At 39.8% G+C, this 14,467-nt stretch overlaps 1 protein-coding gene across 2 annotated transcripts in view; it reads right to left on the bottom strand.

Moving 5' to 3' along the window:
• The window catches only part of LOC121257554 (phosphoglucomutase, cytoplasmic-like), a 36,669-nt gene that overhangs the window by 1,267 nt on the left and 20,935 nt on the right, over positions 1–14,467 (bottom strand). For both annotated transcript variants that reach the window (XM_041158593.1, XM_041158592.1), the window contains exons 13-16: positions 11,463–11,526; positions 11,305–11,386; positions 1,598–1,773; positions 1,448–1,524 (exon numbers count right to left, since the gene is read on the bottom strand). In XM_041158593.1, the coding sequence (XP_041014527.1) occupies positions 1,448–1,524; positions 1,598–1,773; positions 11,305–11,386; positions 11,463–11,526 (399 nt within the window). The remainder of the gene's footprint in view (positions 1–1,447; positions 1,525–1,597; positions 1,774–11,304; positions 11,387–11,462; positions 11,527–14,467) is intronic.

Genomic DNA, 14,467 nt, shown 5'->3' with positions numbered 1-14,467 from the left:
CAAGAGAACTAGGTCACAGTCAGCCAAGTGTTGTGACAGCATTCTGGTTCATATGTACAGTATTCGGTGGGCTGAAACCGTACAGTGCACAACTCACAAAAACCAATTGTGGTCTCAAATTCAGCACATATACACAGATTGAAAGCAGATACAGGAAACATCAGCCTAGCCCAATATGAATCAGAGTCCTTGACACAGATCAAAAAGCAGACTAAGGGACAAAACGGTGAAACATTTAATTAAAAACTGATACCTAAAATGGTCTGTGCCAGAAGCAGGAGCATCAGAACAACTCCGAAGATGTATGACCCATTTAAAACATGTGTCAAGATCGTAAGGGAAAATATTACTACCACCAGAAAAATTAGAAAGCTCTCCCTAGTGTAGGGATTTTAGATCAAGCATCCTCAGCTTGGCATTTAATAATAGTTCCCCTTTTGAACAACACCACGTGCATTGACATTAATACTTAACTAATACAAGATTAAGTACAAGACATTCATGAGCCAATAACAGTTCACCTGCTGAATATCACTCTCCAAACTCCATGAAGACATTAGTGAAGTTCTGGCTTTTAACATATTGAACCTATCAAATTGAACAGGTCTATACAAAATTTGACAAGAAGCAAGTTGGCCCAACGAGACAACCTTCTCGCAGAGATTAAGTAAAGGACTGTTATATTAACCACACAATACCTTCAAAATATTTACCACTTAGAGTATATACTCAAGGACAAGAGGTCCATATTTCTTGGGTACAATCCTTTTTAAAACCCCTAGGGGTTGGCTCAAGTGGTAAGGGCCTTGCTTGGTGGCATGCTCCCTCCAACTCTAAGGTTTGAACAATTTCTAGAGGTCATTGGAGTGCATAAACTTCCCCTTGAATTACCCAAGGTACACTTCACGGAAACTCTTTGTTGAGGATATGTGCACGCCCGAGATTAGTTAGAACTTTGTTATAGACACCGGGTGCCAATCAAACAATAAAAAAAAAAAAAAAACCTTTAAAAAAGAAAGAGAAAGAAAAGACAACCATTTAACTACCACCTGGGACTCTAGTTAAGCATGCAGCAACCATTTTGAGAGTGTGAGATCATGATTTTGAAATGGAAAAAATCACTGAGATGAGACCACATAAGCATCCTCCTTTCTAGCTAGCAAGGAATGCTACATAGCATCCTACACCACACACCATACCTATTTCAATTTTTTTTTTTTTTTTTTTCCTACTAAACTAATTGATTTTTTTTACTCATCATCCCTACATCACATACTTGCTAAGGGAGAAATAAAAAATAAAAGGATAAAAAATTAGGTGTGGTGTGTGGTATAGGGATGATGAGTAGAATTATTCCTAGCTAAAATAGCAATGCCACTACTTGATGAAGCCATCAAAGAAACATTTAGAATCTCAGAAATCTTTTAAAGTAGCATAATGAACATACTCATCAACTTCTGAAAGGGAAGATTGCAGTTTGACCAAATATACCATTAGTTCCTTGGCTGCACCCGCATCCACATTCTTCAAGAAACAATTTAAACAAGTTAAAAATCGATATAATATTTCATACTGCTTAACGTGGGACAAAACCCACCTCATAGTCATATCTAGTGTAATAGTGACGACCATAAGTAGCCCAATGCTGGCGCACTATGTCTTCAACAGTCACAAGCTTTTCCCCATGAAGATTTTCCTTATTTTTGTGAGCAAGTATGGAAAGCCAAGCCAAAACTGCCCAGATTCCGTCCTTTTCACGTATATGATCTGAGCCTGTCAACATGCCATAATAATTGATAATGCAACAGCATATGTATGGTTTCCAAAAAATTGAGTTTTTTTTTTTTTCAATTTTCAACACCAATCCAAACATCTTAAAAGAAATATTTCTTCATGTTAGAGGACATGTTTGTAATTAGTATAAGTGTGTGAGGGTATAAGTGTCAATTGTATGTAGTGTATATATACATTTGTACATCAATGAAAGTAAAAGTGATCTTTCCAATATGAATCTACATGGTATCAGAGCGTAGTGTACGTTGGATTTATCATGTACAGTGGTTCACACCCAAATCGATATGGTGGTTCCGTGTGAAGTGGTTTCCGGCCACTCTCCGGTGTCTTCTCCGGTACTGAGCACCAGGGGTGGACTTGCTGGCCTTGTCTGTGGTTACTGGAATCGTCGTCGCCGCCAGAATCGATACGGTGGTTCCCTTTGTCGTCGGGACCGAAAGTGTTTGAAGTGGTTTCCGGGATGTATCGGCTGTGTTTTGGGTCTGAAACCGTACCAGTTTAAAGGAATTGTTCATCAAACTTCATGTTCTTATATACCCCAGCAGAATGGAGTGGCTAAATGCAAAAATCGTCATTTGTTAGATGTAACCCAAGCACTTTTACTACACATGCATGTTCCTAAACGTTTTTGGAGTGATGGTGTTCTTACTGCTTGTCACCTTATTAACCGTATGCCTTCATCAGTTCTCGATGGTTCATCTCCTTTCTCCATCTTGTTTACTTCATCTCCGCCATTTACCCTTCCTTCAAAAATTTTTGGGTGTATTTGCTATGTTCATAACCTTGCCCAGGTTTTGATAAAAGCTTGATCCACATTCTACCAAGTGTTTTTTGTTGGTTATTCTCGAACTTGAAAAGGATATCGTTGCTATAGTCCTGTTCTTAGACGCTACTTCACGAGTGCTGATGTTACCTTTTTTGAGTCCATACCCTATTTCTCTGACACAGCTTCGAGTGTTGAGTATGATCCTCTACCATTATCTACTGTTACACTTTCTACTCCTGTCGCAGGTCCTCCACCTCCACCCCCTCCCCCAGTTCGTTTACAAGTTTACTCGCGTTGCTCACGGCTACCAGCTTCCATGCCTTCACCAATTGTGTCTCCATCTTCGAATCCTAAGTTACCTAGTATTTCAGACTCTCCACCTATTGCTCTCCGCAAAGGTACTCGATCTTGTGTTACTCAACATCCGATTAGTCAATTTGTCTCATATCATGTCTTATCTCCTTCATTCTCATGTTTTACCTCTCAACTTTCAAAACTTTATGTTCCTACGACAGTTCAGGATGCTTTATTTGATCCGGGATGGAGGACAGCTATGAAAGATGAAATGGATGCCCTTCACCATAATGAGACATGGGATCTTGTTCCACTACCACTTGGTAAGCAACCTGTTGGCTGTAAATGGGTATATACAATCAAATTTCATCCTGATAGTTCTGTGGAACGTCTGAAAGCCCGCTTGGTTGCTTAAAGGTTACACTCAAAACATATGGCATTGATTACGAGGAGACTTTCTCCCCGATTGCCAAAATCTCCTCTGTTCAAGTGTTGATCTCTCTTGCTGCTGATTTAGACGGGCCCTTATTTCAGTTGGATGTTAAGAATGCATTTCTACATGACGACTTGCATGAAGAAGTTTATATGGAGCAACCACCTGAGTTTGTTGCTCAGGGGGAGTATCAAGGTACTGTATGCAAGTTAAAAAAGGCATTATATGATTTGAAACAATCTCCTCGAGCATGGTTTGGGAAGTTTTCTGATGTTGTATTGGCATTTGGTCTCTATAGATGCCAAACAGATCATTCGGTATTTCACCTACATAGTGATGCAGGTCACATTTTGTTGGTTGTATATGTGGACGACATTGTAATTACTGGGAGTGACTCTGCTGGAATTGCTATACTGAAATAGTGTTTACATGATCAGTTTTAGACAAAAGACTTGGGCAAGCTGAGATATTTCCTTGGAATTGAAGTTAGTAGATCTAAAGAGGGTATCAACCTATCTCAGAGAAAATATGTACTTAATCTTCTGGAAGAAACCGGCATGCTGGGTGCACGACCTATTGACACCCCTATAGATCCTAATCGTAAATTCTTAAAAGAGGAAGGTGAGTTGTTTGGTGATCCAAGTAGGTATCAAAGACTTGTTAGGAAATTGAATTATCTCACTATCACTAGACCAGACATCTCTTATGCAGTGAGTGTATTGAGTCAAATTTTACAAACGCCTAGGGTCTCACATTGGGATGCTGTAATTCATATGCTTCATTATCTTAAGCGAGCACCTGACCTTGGATTACTGTATCGACCAAATGGACATCTTAAGGTTGAAGCATTTTCAGATGCTGATTGGGCAGGATCTCCTTCAGATAGAAGATCTACTATTGGATATTGTACCTTTGTAGGAGGTAACTTGGTTACATGGAAGAGTAAGAAACAAGCAGTAAATGGAAAAGTTCTTGAGTACTCTACAAAAAAAATTGCACCTTGGTTTTCTCTCCGTACAGTTTCAGTTTTCGTTGTGCTTTTTCCTTACTGTTTGTAGTGATTCCTTAATGGCTTTTTCTCCTTAAGGGGATTAGTGTTTCACTAAGTCATTAGGGTTGTATTGTTTGTGGGCTGGTTTAGACGGGGTTGTGTAATGAGGTGTTCATTGACCAAAAGCTTTTTGAGTTCAGAAAGGAGAACGCAAGGTGGTGGAGGATTATAGAAAGTAGTCGCCGTGTGGTGAAATACATTTCAGTAGATGTTGAAACACTGGGCTGGCTGGGTTCTATGGTGAAGGAAGGCGCAGAAACACTGGACTCTCATGAGTTTTTGAGAACTCATAGAAAAGGTGAAACTGTGTTAATAGTGAGGAAGGGATGTAATCTCTATGGCAGTTTCATATCCCTTTCAGAATTTGGTCACGACAAGAGGAGAGGTTTGCTTGTGATTCCAGAAGGGAGGAAGGGGGAAGGATGGAGGAACTTTGGAGATTCTTTAATGGAGCTTTCTGCATCTACTGTTTCGACCCAGGCAGAGTTTGGAAAGAAGAACAGAAGAGTGGGAGGTGCTTCATCGTCGTGGGCAGGAGTTGCTAGATCGTACAGTGAGGTGCTGAAGAAGGTACCACCGCGTGCTGTGAGAGACGTGGTGCCAGGCGCTAACAGTGTCGAGGACGTGCAGAGGTATGGTGGAGAAGACAGTAGACTGTTGGGGTTAAATGAGGAAAGTATATGGAGGACGTTAGTTGGCTTAGAGGCGAAGGTGGGCATCGTGTTAGACGAAATTAGTTACTTAAAACGATGCGTTAAAGGCAAGGCAGAGCTGAAGGACTTCGTGGGCCGTAAGGATGGGCTTGGTTCTACGGGTCTAGTTTTGGGCCATGGTATAGGTCAAGCCTCAGGCCCAAAGCAAGTTTGGAGGGCAGTGGCAGCCAAGGTCTCGGGGCAAGTTTCCAGGTCAAAGATTTCGGACCAGGCTGTGGCGCCGATATGCATCTCACCAGCAACTCTTCCGGCACAGAAATTGCCGACAAACTCCGTCGACCACTCAGGTGAGCCGGTAAAGGTGTTCCAACGGGAGGATTTAGAGGAGGGGGAGATTTCGGGGGAGCCGTTAATGTTGGAGAGTTTGAGAAACGATTTTGCGTCTTCGTTTCTAGGGATGATGGTGGAGAATGGGCTCTCCGAGCCGTGTGTGGTGGTCGAAGGTCCTGAGGCTGTGCAGGTGCAATCAGTAGCGATGGAAAATGGAATATCATCTTTGGGTGAGGCTGTGCAAGTGCAATCTGTGTATCCGCTTGGATCCACATCAATGGAGTTGAGTGTCGTTGGTGGGATAATTTCTGGGGATGGCAGTTGTAACAACCCGATCCTAAGATTAGGCCATAAGATAGGTTTTATGTATTGTTCATATTATTATTATTATTATTATTATTTTATTAGATTTTAAATTTATTTATTTAACTTCTATTATCGAAAATATGCTAACAGTAAATTAGTGATTTCCTAAGGAGTCACGTCGTTTCCATTAGTTTCCACATTAGATTAGTTTCCTAGCTTGAAACCACAACTTGATTCCTCAAAATCCTCTCAGAACCCGTATCCTCGTAAGAATAGGTTCCTAAAGTCTAGGCAACTTCAAATGTCAGCCAATCTCCTGAAGGTTTCCCTCCCATCGCCTATAAGAAACCCACAAAGCCTCTGTTTTAAACACATAGAAATACCCAGAGAAACAACAATTTCGCACAAGCCTTATTTCTGCCCAGCCACCGCCGACCACCCTAGGACGTCGGAGCACCACCCACCCTAGAGCCGCCGTCGCCTCAGGCTCCTTCTCTCGGTGAGCATCGCACAACCACTTCCTTTGTTTTAGTTCAGCCCCTTTGTACACGATGAGAGCTTTCCCCGTAAGCCTATATCTTCCCTTATAACCAGTTTTCCCATAATAACCATGACCTTTAGGATGATTTCCCAAAATACCCTTAAAAACCCTTGTTCATAGGCCTCCGTAAATCCTATTGAAGAGACTTCTTTTTAATTACAGTGTAGCCTATAGTGCCTATGGGAGATTTCATGTTTTAAATCTGTGCATTATGTGATCTGATTTCCTATATGGGCTGGGTGAGTTCAATTAAACATGTGATTTTAAATTGAATTTGCCTTAAGTGTGGGCTGTGTTGTAAGAGTTATTACTCTTAAGGGTTCACAATTATGTTAATCAGGGGAAATTTACAAACCATTTCACAGCAGTAAGTCTAAAGGGATTTTAAAGCATAATTTTAAAGTATATTTTTAAAGTATCCAATTTTTTGAAACTATTTTTGAGTCCATTATTTAGTTAATTTTCCAATCGACTTTTAACTAAGATTTGTATAAAATTATTAAGTTATATGTTAAATAGAAGTTAAGAAATATGTTACGAGTTTGAATAATATTATTATATATGATTCCAAGTATTTAGAATGCTATGACACATCTTTTTAGAAAGGTTAGTGACGATTAGCACCTCGTGTAGGTAACACGCTACAAGTTGGAAATCAAGAGGCAGTGCTAAGAGGTAAATAGTATGATCATACAAATGCATGCGTACTGTGAATATGATTATTATTATTGTTATGTATACATATTATTGTTATGTATGAAAATATGATGAGCTTATGATGGTTATCTACGTTATGCTAAGAGACAAGTCAAGGTTAGATTCCTTTCACGATCTTGATGAAATATGAGATTATGCTTGAATGAATGAATTTGTTTGATTGATTGAATGTTACTAAGATCATATGAAAGTCATGAGATGTTCATGTAGTAATTCAAGTCAAGTAATAGAATAGCCAGATTAAGCAAGCCATGCTCATGTAACACTTAGATCATGTATGCCATGTAGTACTTAGATCATGTGTGCCATGGAATGTTATAAAATGTTCAGATCATGTTATGTTTATGTCATGTTATGCTATACCATGTACAAGAAAATGCCATGTTATGCTATGCCAAGTACAAGAATATGCTATGTTAAGGAAGTTCATGAAGCCTAATGGATTCTCATGCATTAAGAAAGATAAGAAGTTTTAAGACAGTGCCACGGACTCAAGCGTGGTTAACCACAAGTTAAGTGAAACACGGACCCAAGCGTGTTTCACTTCATGATTCAGTTAAGTGAACACGGACCCAAACGTGTTTCACTCCATGATTCAGTTAAGTGGAGCACGGACCCAAGCGTGTTTCACTCCATGTTACTCAATTAAGTGGAACACGGACCCAAGCGTGTTTCACTCCATGATTCAGTTAAGTGGAACACGGACCCAAGCGTGTTTCACTCCATGTTAAAACAAGATAAATAAGTTATTATGCATTCACGTTATATATTTGTCATGATTATGTATGCTTCCGTTCATGTTAATGGTGAATATATATATATATATATATATATATATATATATATATACCATGTGAATTTGTGATGATATGTATACGTATGCAAAGTTTTCAGAAAGTTGTGTATGATTGTGAATCTGTGATGGTGTAAATATGTTGTGAAGAGTCTTTAGAAATTAAGTCCATGCTATGCCAGATTATATTTTACGGTATGATGTGCTACTTACTGAGTATTCGACTCATTTTTGTTTGTCTTCTTGTTTTTCTTCCATGTTTAATTCTCGCATATGGTGTCTATAATGACGCAGAGCTGGATGGCTAGGAATAAATCTAGTATAAAGGCTTAGGAAGGAATAAGTGATATTCACACAAGAATTAGATTTCTTTTATGTCACTCATAGGATTAGTTTAGGTATGTTCTTTTACGTTACGTTCAGTTTTCGAAACAATCATGTTCAATTCAGTTTTAATATTTTTTATGAATTTCAATAAATGAGGTATTTCAGGATATGAATCTCTTTACCGGGCATTATGTTATGAATGTTAGTAATATCTCTATCCTACGGGAAGGAGGTGTTACAGCAGTCCTCGTAAAAATATGGCCTTAAGTGGTGAACCTATTAGCTTGGGTGGCTCGAAATTGATTTTGAATCCAAATAATTGTGTTAGTGAGGAGGGGGCTCTTACTCCTCTATGTACACTTCCTCCCAGTTCTGAATATGGGAGTGTTTCATCGAATTGGATTTTTAAAAAGGCAGAGGAGTTACAAAATATTTTTGGGGTTTCTTTTGGAGGTTATGAGGAGCAATTTATGGCCCTTCTTGTGGCTATTGAAGCTAGTAGATCGAAATCAGCTACAAAACAAGTCAGGGAATTTAAACGTTTAACATGCTCCATCAATTATGAAGTTAAGGATGGGAGTAGCGGAAGGGTTAGACCGAAAAGGAGGGGGAAGTTAAGTTTTAATGAAGCCTAAGATTGTATCGTGGAATGTATGGGGTCTCGATGATAGTAATAAATGTCTTCGTATCAAAGCTTTATTGAGATCGTGGAAGGGTGATGTGATATGTTTGCAAGAAACAAAGTTGGGTTTTATTGATAGAAGATTGGTGCGTAATATATGGGGATTTTCGTATGTGGGTTGGTCCTATTTGGCCTCTCAAGGAGCATTAGGTGGTGTATTATTAATGTGGGATAAAAGAGTGGTTGAGGCGATTGAGGAGTGTGTTGGGGAGTTTTCGGTTTCGGTGCTATTCAAAAATGTGAGCGATGGGTGGGATTGGGCTTTTGCAAGGTCCTATGGTCCCAATATGGATAGAGATAGGCGAAGGTTGTGGGAGAAGTTGGTGGGAATTTACTCTTTATGGGATGTGTCGTGGTGTATGGGGGGTGATTTTAACATTACTCGTTTTCCTAGTAAACGATCGGCGCATCATTGGCACACTTTAGCTATGTCGGAATTCTCTGAGTTCATCTTTGATTTGGACCTTATGGACCTTCCCTTAGTGGGTGGTGAGTACACATGATCTAATGGCCATGTTTGGTCGAAATTGGATAGTTTCCTTGTCTTTCCGTTATGAGAAGCTCATTATCCAGAAGTAAGTCAGAAAAGGTTAGCTCGAGTCAGTTCAGACCATTTTCCCATTCTCTTAGATTGTGGGGGCATTAACGGGAGTCGCCGGTATTTCAAGTTTGAGAATATGTGGCTTAAAGTGAACGGGTTTGTAGAGTTGGTGAATACTTGGTGGGCATCGTACCAGTTTAGTGGCACTCCGAGTTTCATTCTTGCAGGTAAGCTGAAGGCTCTAAAACAAGACCTGAAGAAGTGGAACTTGGAAGTATTTGGGCACAAAGACAATCAAAAGTTCACTTTGTTGGAGGAATTGCAGGAGCTAGAGGGTAAGGAATCATTGGGAGGGGCCTCTAAGGAGGAGTTATTGAGGAAAGCCACGGTTGTGTCAGAGTTGGAAAGGGTTTTGTTGGCAGAAGAGACATCATGGTGCCAAAAATCCAGAGCCCTTTGGTTGAAAGAGGGTGATAGGTGTACGAAGTTTTTTCACAAAGTGGCTAATTCTCATCAACGTAACAATGTGATTGAGTCACTTCATTCAGGTACTTAGGTGCTATCCTCTCCCACTGAACTAGAAAGTCATATTGCACAATATTATGAGACACTTCTCACCGAATCGGTATCTTGGAGGCCGAAACTTGATGATTTATTGTTTGAGGCAATTGATTCGCAACTTGCGAGTGTGTTGGAAAGACCTTTCGATGAAGATGAGATTTTCAAGGTCATCTCTAGTATGGCTAAGGACAAAGCGCCGGGTCCGGATGGTTTCTCATTGGGTTTCTTCCAAACTTGTTGGGATGTGATGAAAGGTGATGTCATGCGGGTGTTCAGTGAATTTCACGCTTTTAAAAAGTTTGAGAAATCACTTAATGCGACTTTTATTGCACTCATTCCCAAGAAACATAAGGCTTCGTGTATTGAGGATTTTCGTCCCATAAGTTTGGTTAGTAGTGTCTATAAGATTATATCAAAGGTTCTTGCTAACCGGCTTAGTCCAGTGTTGGAAAATATTATTTCCAAACCTCAGAATGCTTTTATTCGAGGGAGACAGATACTTGATTCGGTGCTCATTGCAAATGAGAGCCTAGATGCTAGATTGCGGGAGGGAAGTCCAAGTATTCTTTGCAAGTTAGACATGGAGAAGACCTATGATCATGTGAACTGGGAATTCCTTTTGTATTTGCTCAAGAGGTGTAGTTTTGGAGATAGGTGGATTTCTTGGATGCGTCATTGTATTTCATCGGCTCGGTTTTCTGTGCTAGTTAACGGCACTCCTGCTGGTTTTTTTGATAGTTCGAGGGGTTTGAGGCAGGGGAATCCGTTATCTCCTCTTCTTTTTGTTATAGTTATGGAGGCGTTGAGTAGGATGGTGCAGGCTATTGTTGATGGGGGTTTTTTATCTGGTTTTCAGGTTGGAAATGGCTCTGGCAGCCATTGTATCATTTCTCATCTCCTATTCGCAGATGACACTCTGATTTTCTGTGAAGCAGATAGGAGTCAGGTTCAAACTCTACGTGCATTATTACTTTGCTTTGAAGCAGTGTCAGGGCTTAAGGTCAATCTTGGCAAATTTGAGATGGTCCCTGTGGGTGTGGTTCCTAATATACGCAGTCTAGCAAGACTTCTGGATTGTAGTGTGTCCTCTTTCCCAATGAAATATTTGGGTCTTCCGTTAGGCGCAACTTTCAAGAGTAGAGAAATATGGAATGGGGTGGTAGAGAAGATAGAGAAAATGTTGGCTGGATGGAAGTTTTAGCGGTGAAAAAACACAAAAACCAAACCAACTTTCATACAAACCTAAAACAACCTCTCGCAAAGATTTTATTCAAACAACTTCTCAATTCTACTAACCCACTTTCACAAACTCCAATACAAAACAAATCTCAAAAAAAAATTATCTAAGCAAATTCTCATTCTGCTTACGTACTTCCAAAACAACCAACACAAACCAGATCTTAAAATGTTTTTGAGGAATTCTAAATAATAGAAATTTCACTTGCCAAACATAAGCTTATGACTGTTCCAACTGTTAAATGATTTGCTTCATAAAGGAAAATGTCAAATACTAACCAGTTCCAAAACTTTCTTCCCCACAAACTGAACACAATCCAGCATCCATTAGATTACCAAAGAATTTCCAGCCAGTGGGCACCTTGGCATTGAATAGAAAAGTAAGATTTGATAGTAACAGCAAGGATGACAACAATAGAAATTTATGCTGCAGGTACCTCAAAAAATTTTAAATTCAAATGTTTAGCTACAACATCAAGGGCAGCTGAGGTTGGCATGCTCCTACAAGAAGCAAAGTCAAAATATGTTATTAGTTTTATGTTTTGTCAGAACAAGTAAGAATGAAGGACACCTTCAAAGCAGCATTGGACTACATTGCATTAATTAATGAAATGAACAAAAAGTGAAGATGTTCAAGACATTACTGTCATCTTTAAAATTAATTAAAAACAAAGTGCAAGCACTCTTAATATATGTTACGACAGAAGAAAGTGGCTCAAACCCACAAACTGTTATGAAATAATTTTCAAGCAGAGTTGGCCTTTCAGTATCTTATATTATATAGCCTTTTAATAACTGCAATGACCTTCTAAGCAAGCAACCTGGCAATAGATAACAAATAATCTCACATATAACTAGCTAATGCTACTAGAAAAATATATATGAATGGAACAATGGACACAGGACCTAATCCATTGCATCATAAACCTCAGTCATACACATAGATAGATAGCAATCCAGTGCAATTTCCTACTCCGAAACAGTGTTTCTTTCCTCCCACACAGCAGCCACATCCACCCTTCTAAATATCCTAGTACTGCTATGCTAATTTTTTTTTTTTGATAAGTAGTACTACTATGCTAAATTAAGACATTTTCAGTGCAATTTAGCTATATAGAAGGTGTCAAATTGATTCAATAACTCCTTTGTGAGGACTTGCTTTCATTATATAGGCACTGCCGTGCATGTTACAAGGCTCTAATCACTCTATTTACAGCAACAGAATCTTGTCTAAGCAAACAAACTAGAACTAAGTACAGATGCTAAGTAAGGAAACTAGGACTAATGACAAAATTGTACAGCTATAAATACATTCCATATAATTACACCTAAAGAAGGGAAGTTATATCCCACTGACATCCCCCCTCAAATTGATGTTGGTCGATCAAGAAGCATCAATTTGCCTACAAGAAACTGATGACATTGTCGTGTCATGGCCTTTGTAAACACATTAGCTATCTGGAGGTCAGTGAAAATATGAGGGAGAGAAATAATACAAGAATCCAAGGCTTCCCGAATGGAATGACGGTCCACCTCAATGTGTTTGGTACGTTCATGAAAAATGAGATTGGCAGCAATCTGAATGGCACTAGTGTTGTCAGCATGGAGAGAAGTAGGATCCAACTAAGCACAACCAATCTCAACGAGGAGCCCACGAAGCCAGAGAATCTCAGAGCAAGCAACTGACATCGCACAGTATTCGGATTCAGTGGAAGATTTAGAGACACAATTTTGTTTCTTACTCTTCCAAGAGATCAAAGAGTCACCAAGAAACATGCACCAACCCATGATAGATTGTCGCGTATCAGGACATCCGGCCCAATCAGCATCACTATAAGCAACAAGGCGAAGAGGAGTCTTAGCGGGGAAGAAAAAACCACGGCTAGGAGACCCTTGAAGATATCTAATAATGCGACGAATAGTAACTAAATGTAGATGATGTGGAGCCTGCATGAACTGACTAACTTGCTGGACAGCAAATGAAATATCAGGTCAAGTAATAGTCAAATAGTTCAGGCTACCCACTAATTGTCGAAACACAGTAGGGTCAGAAAGGACATCACCCTCCTCACGACTATACTTCGTGTTTAATTTCAGAGGAGTATCCACAGAAGAAGTACCCTGAATGCCAGCCAAAGTAATCAAATCCTGAGTGAATTTATGTTTGATTAAGAAATCCTGAGTGAACTTCCAACCCCAAGAAGTACGTAAGAGGACCAAGATCCTTCATATGAAACGACGCCTGGAGATGCTACTGCAATCGAGTAATCAAAGCGGAATATGTCCCAATAATAACAATATCATCAACATAAACCAGAAGAAGAATAATACCAGTGGATGTCTCGTAGAGAAACAAAGATGAGTCATATTGACTCTGCTTAAAGGAAAGTTGGAGCAAGTTGGATCTGAATTTATCAAACCATGCTCGAGGAGCTTGTTTCAACCCATATAACGAACGTCTCAACTTACAAACATCCAAGGAAGAAGAAGATGGCAAACCAGGTGGAGTGGTCATGTAGATCTCTTCTTTGAGGTCACCGTGAAGAAAGACATTTTTTACATCCATTAGATAAAGGGGCCAACCTAGGGAGGCAGCAACAGAAAGGACAGTCCGCACCGTAGTCATCTTGGCAACCGGAGCAAAAGTCTCCTCATAGTCCACCCCATACTCTTGTCTATTGCCAAGTGCAACCGACCGTGCCTTACACAGATCCAAAGTCCCATCAGAACATAGCTTAATCGAGTAAACCCACTTGCAACCGATGGCTTTAACAATAGCAAGACAAGGAACAACATCCCATGTGTGGTGATCCTGAAGAGTCCGAAGTTCTTCAACCATCGCCTCACGCCAACATTCATGTTTAACAACCTCGGAATAACCTAAAGGAATGGAAATGGAAGACAAAGTAGCATGGAGAGAGGTATGTGAAAAACCATACCAATCAGGAGGACGAGTTACTCTAGTCGAATGTCGAGGAACTGTGTGGGAGACCGGATCACCCGTAGAAGAGACAGACTGAGCAGGGTCAGATGGCAGATTATGCTCAGGAAGGGGCAAAGTTGGTCGTCGTCTTTCATACACAAGTCCAAGTTTGAATCGGTCAGGGGAAGGAGTCAAGTCATCAAAATGCGGCAAAACATGCATCTCAGGTAAAGACTCAACATGAGTAGAAAAGAACAACTGATTTTCAAAGAAAACAACATAACAATACGAAATCGGTTAGAGCAAGGATCATAGCAGACATAGCCTTTGTGTGACACACTATAACCCATAAAAGCGCATTAACAGATTGAGCAGATAATTTATGACGTTCATGGAATGGCATATGAACAAAACAAACACAACTATAAGTATGCATATCAAGATAACGAGAATGTTGATGATAAAGATGAGAGTAAAGAGCATCAAAATTCAAGACACTGAAAGGCAATCTATTATCAT

Source organism: Juglans microcarpa x Juglans regia, chromosome 3S (genome assembly GCF_004785595.1).
Source record: "Juglans microcarpa x Juglans regia isolate MS1-56 chromosome 3S, Jm3101_v1.0, whole genome shotgun sequence".
Classification (NCBI taxonomy): Eukaryota; Viridiplantae; Streptophyta; class Magnoliopsida; order Fagales; family Juglandaceae; genus Juglans; species Juglans microcarpa x Juglans regia.
This window is presented reverse-complemented; position numbering and strand designations above follow the sequence as displayed.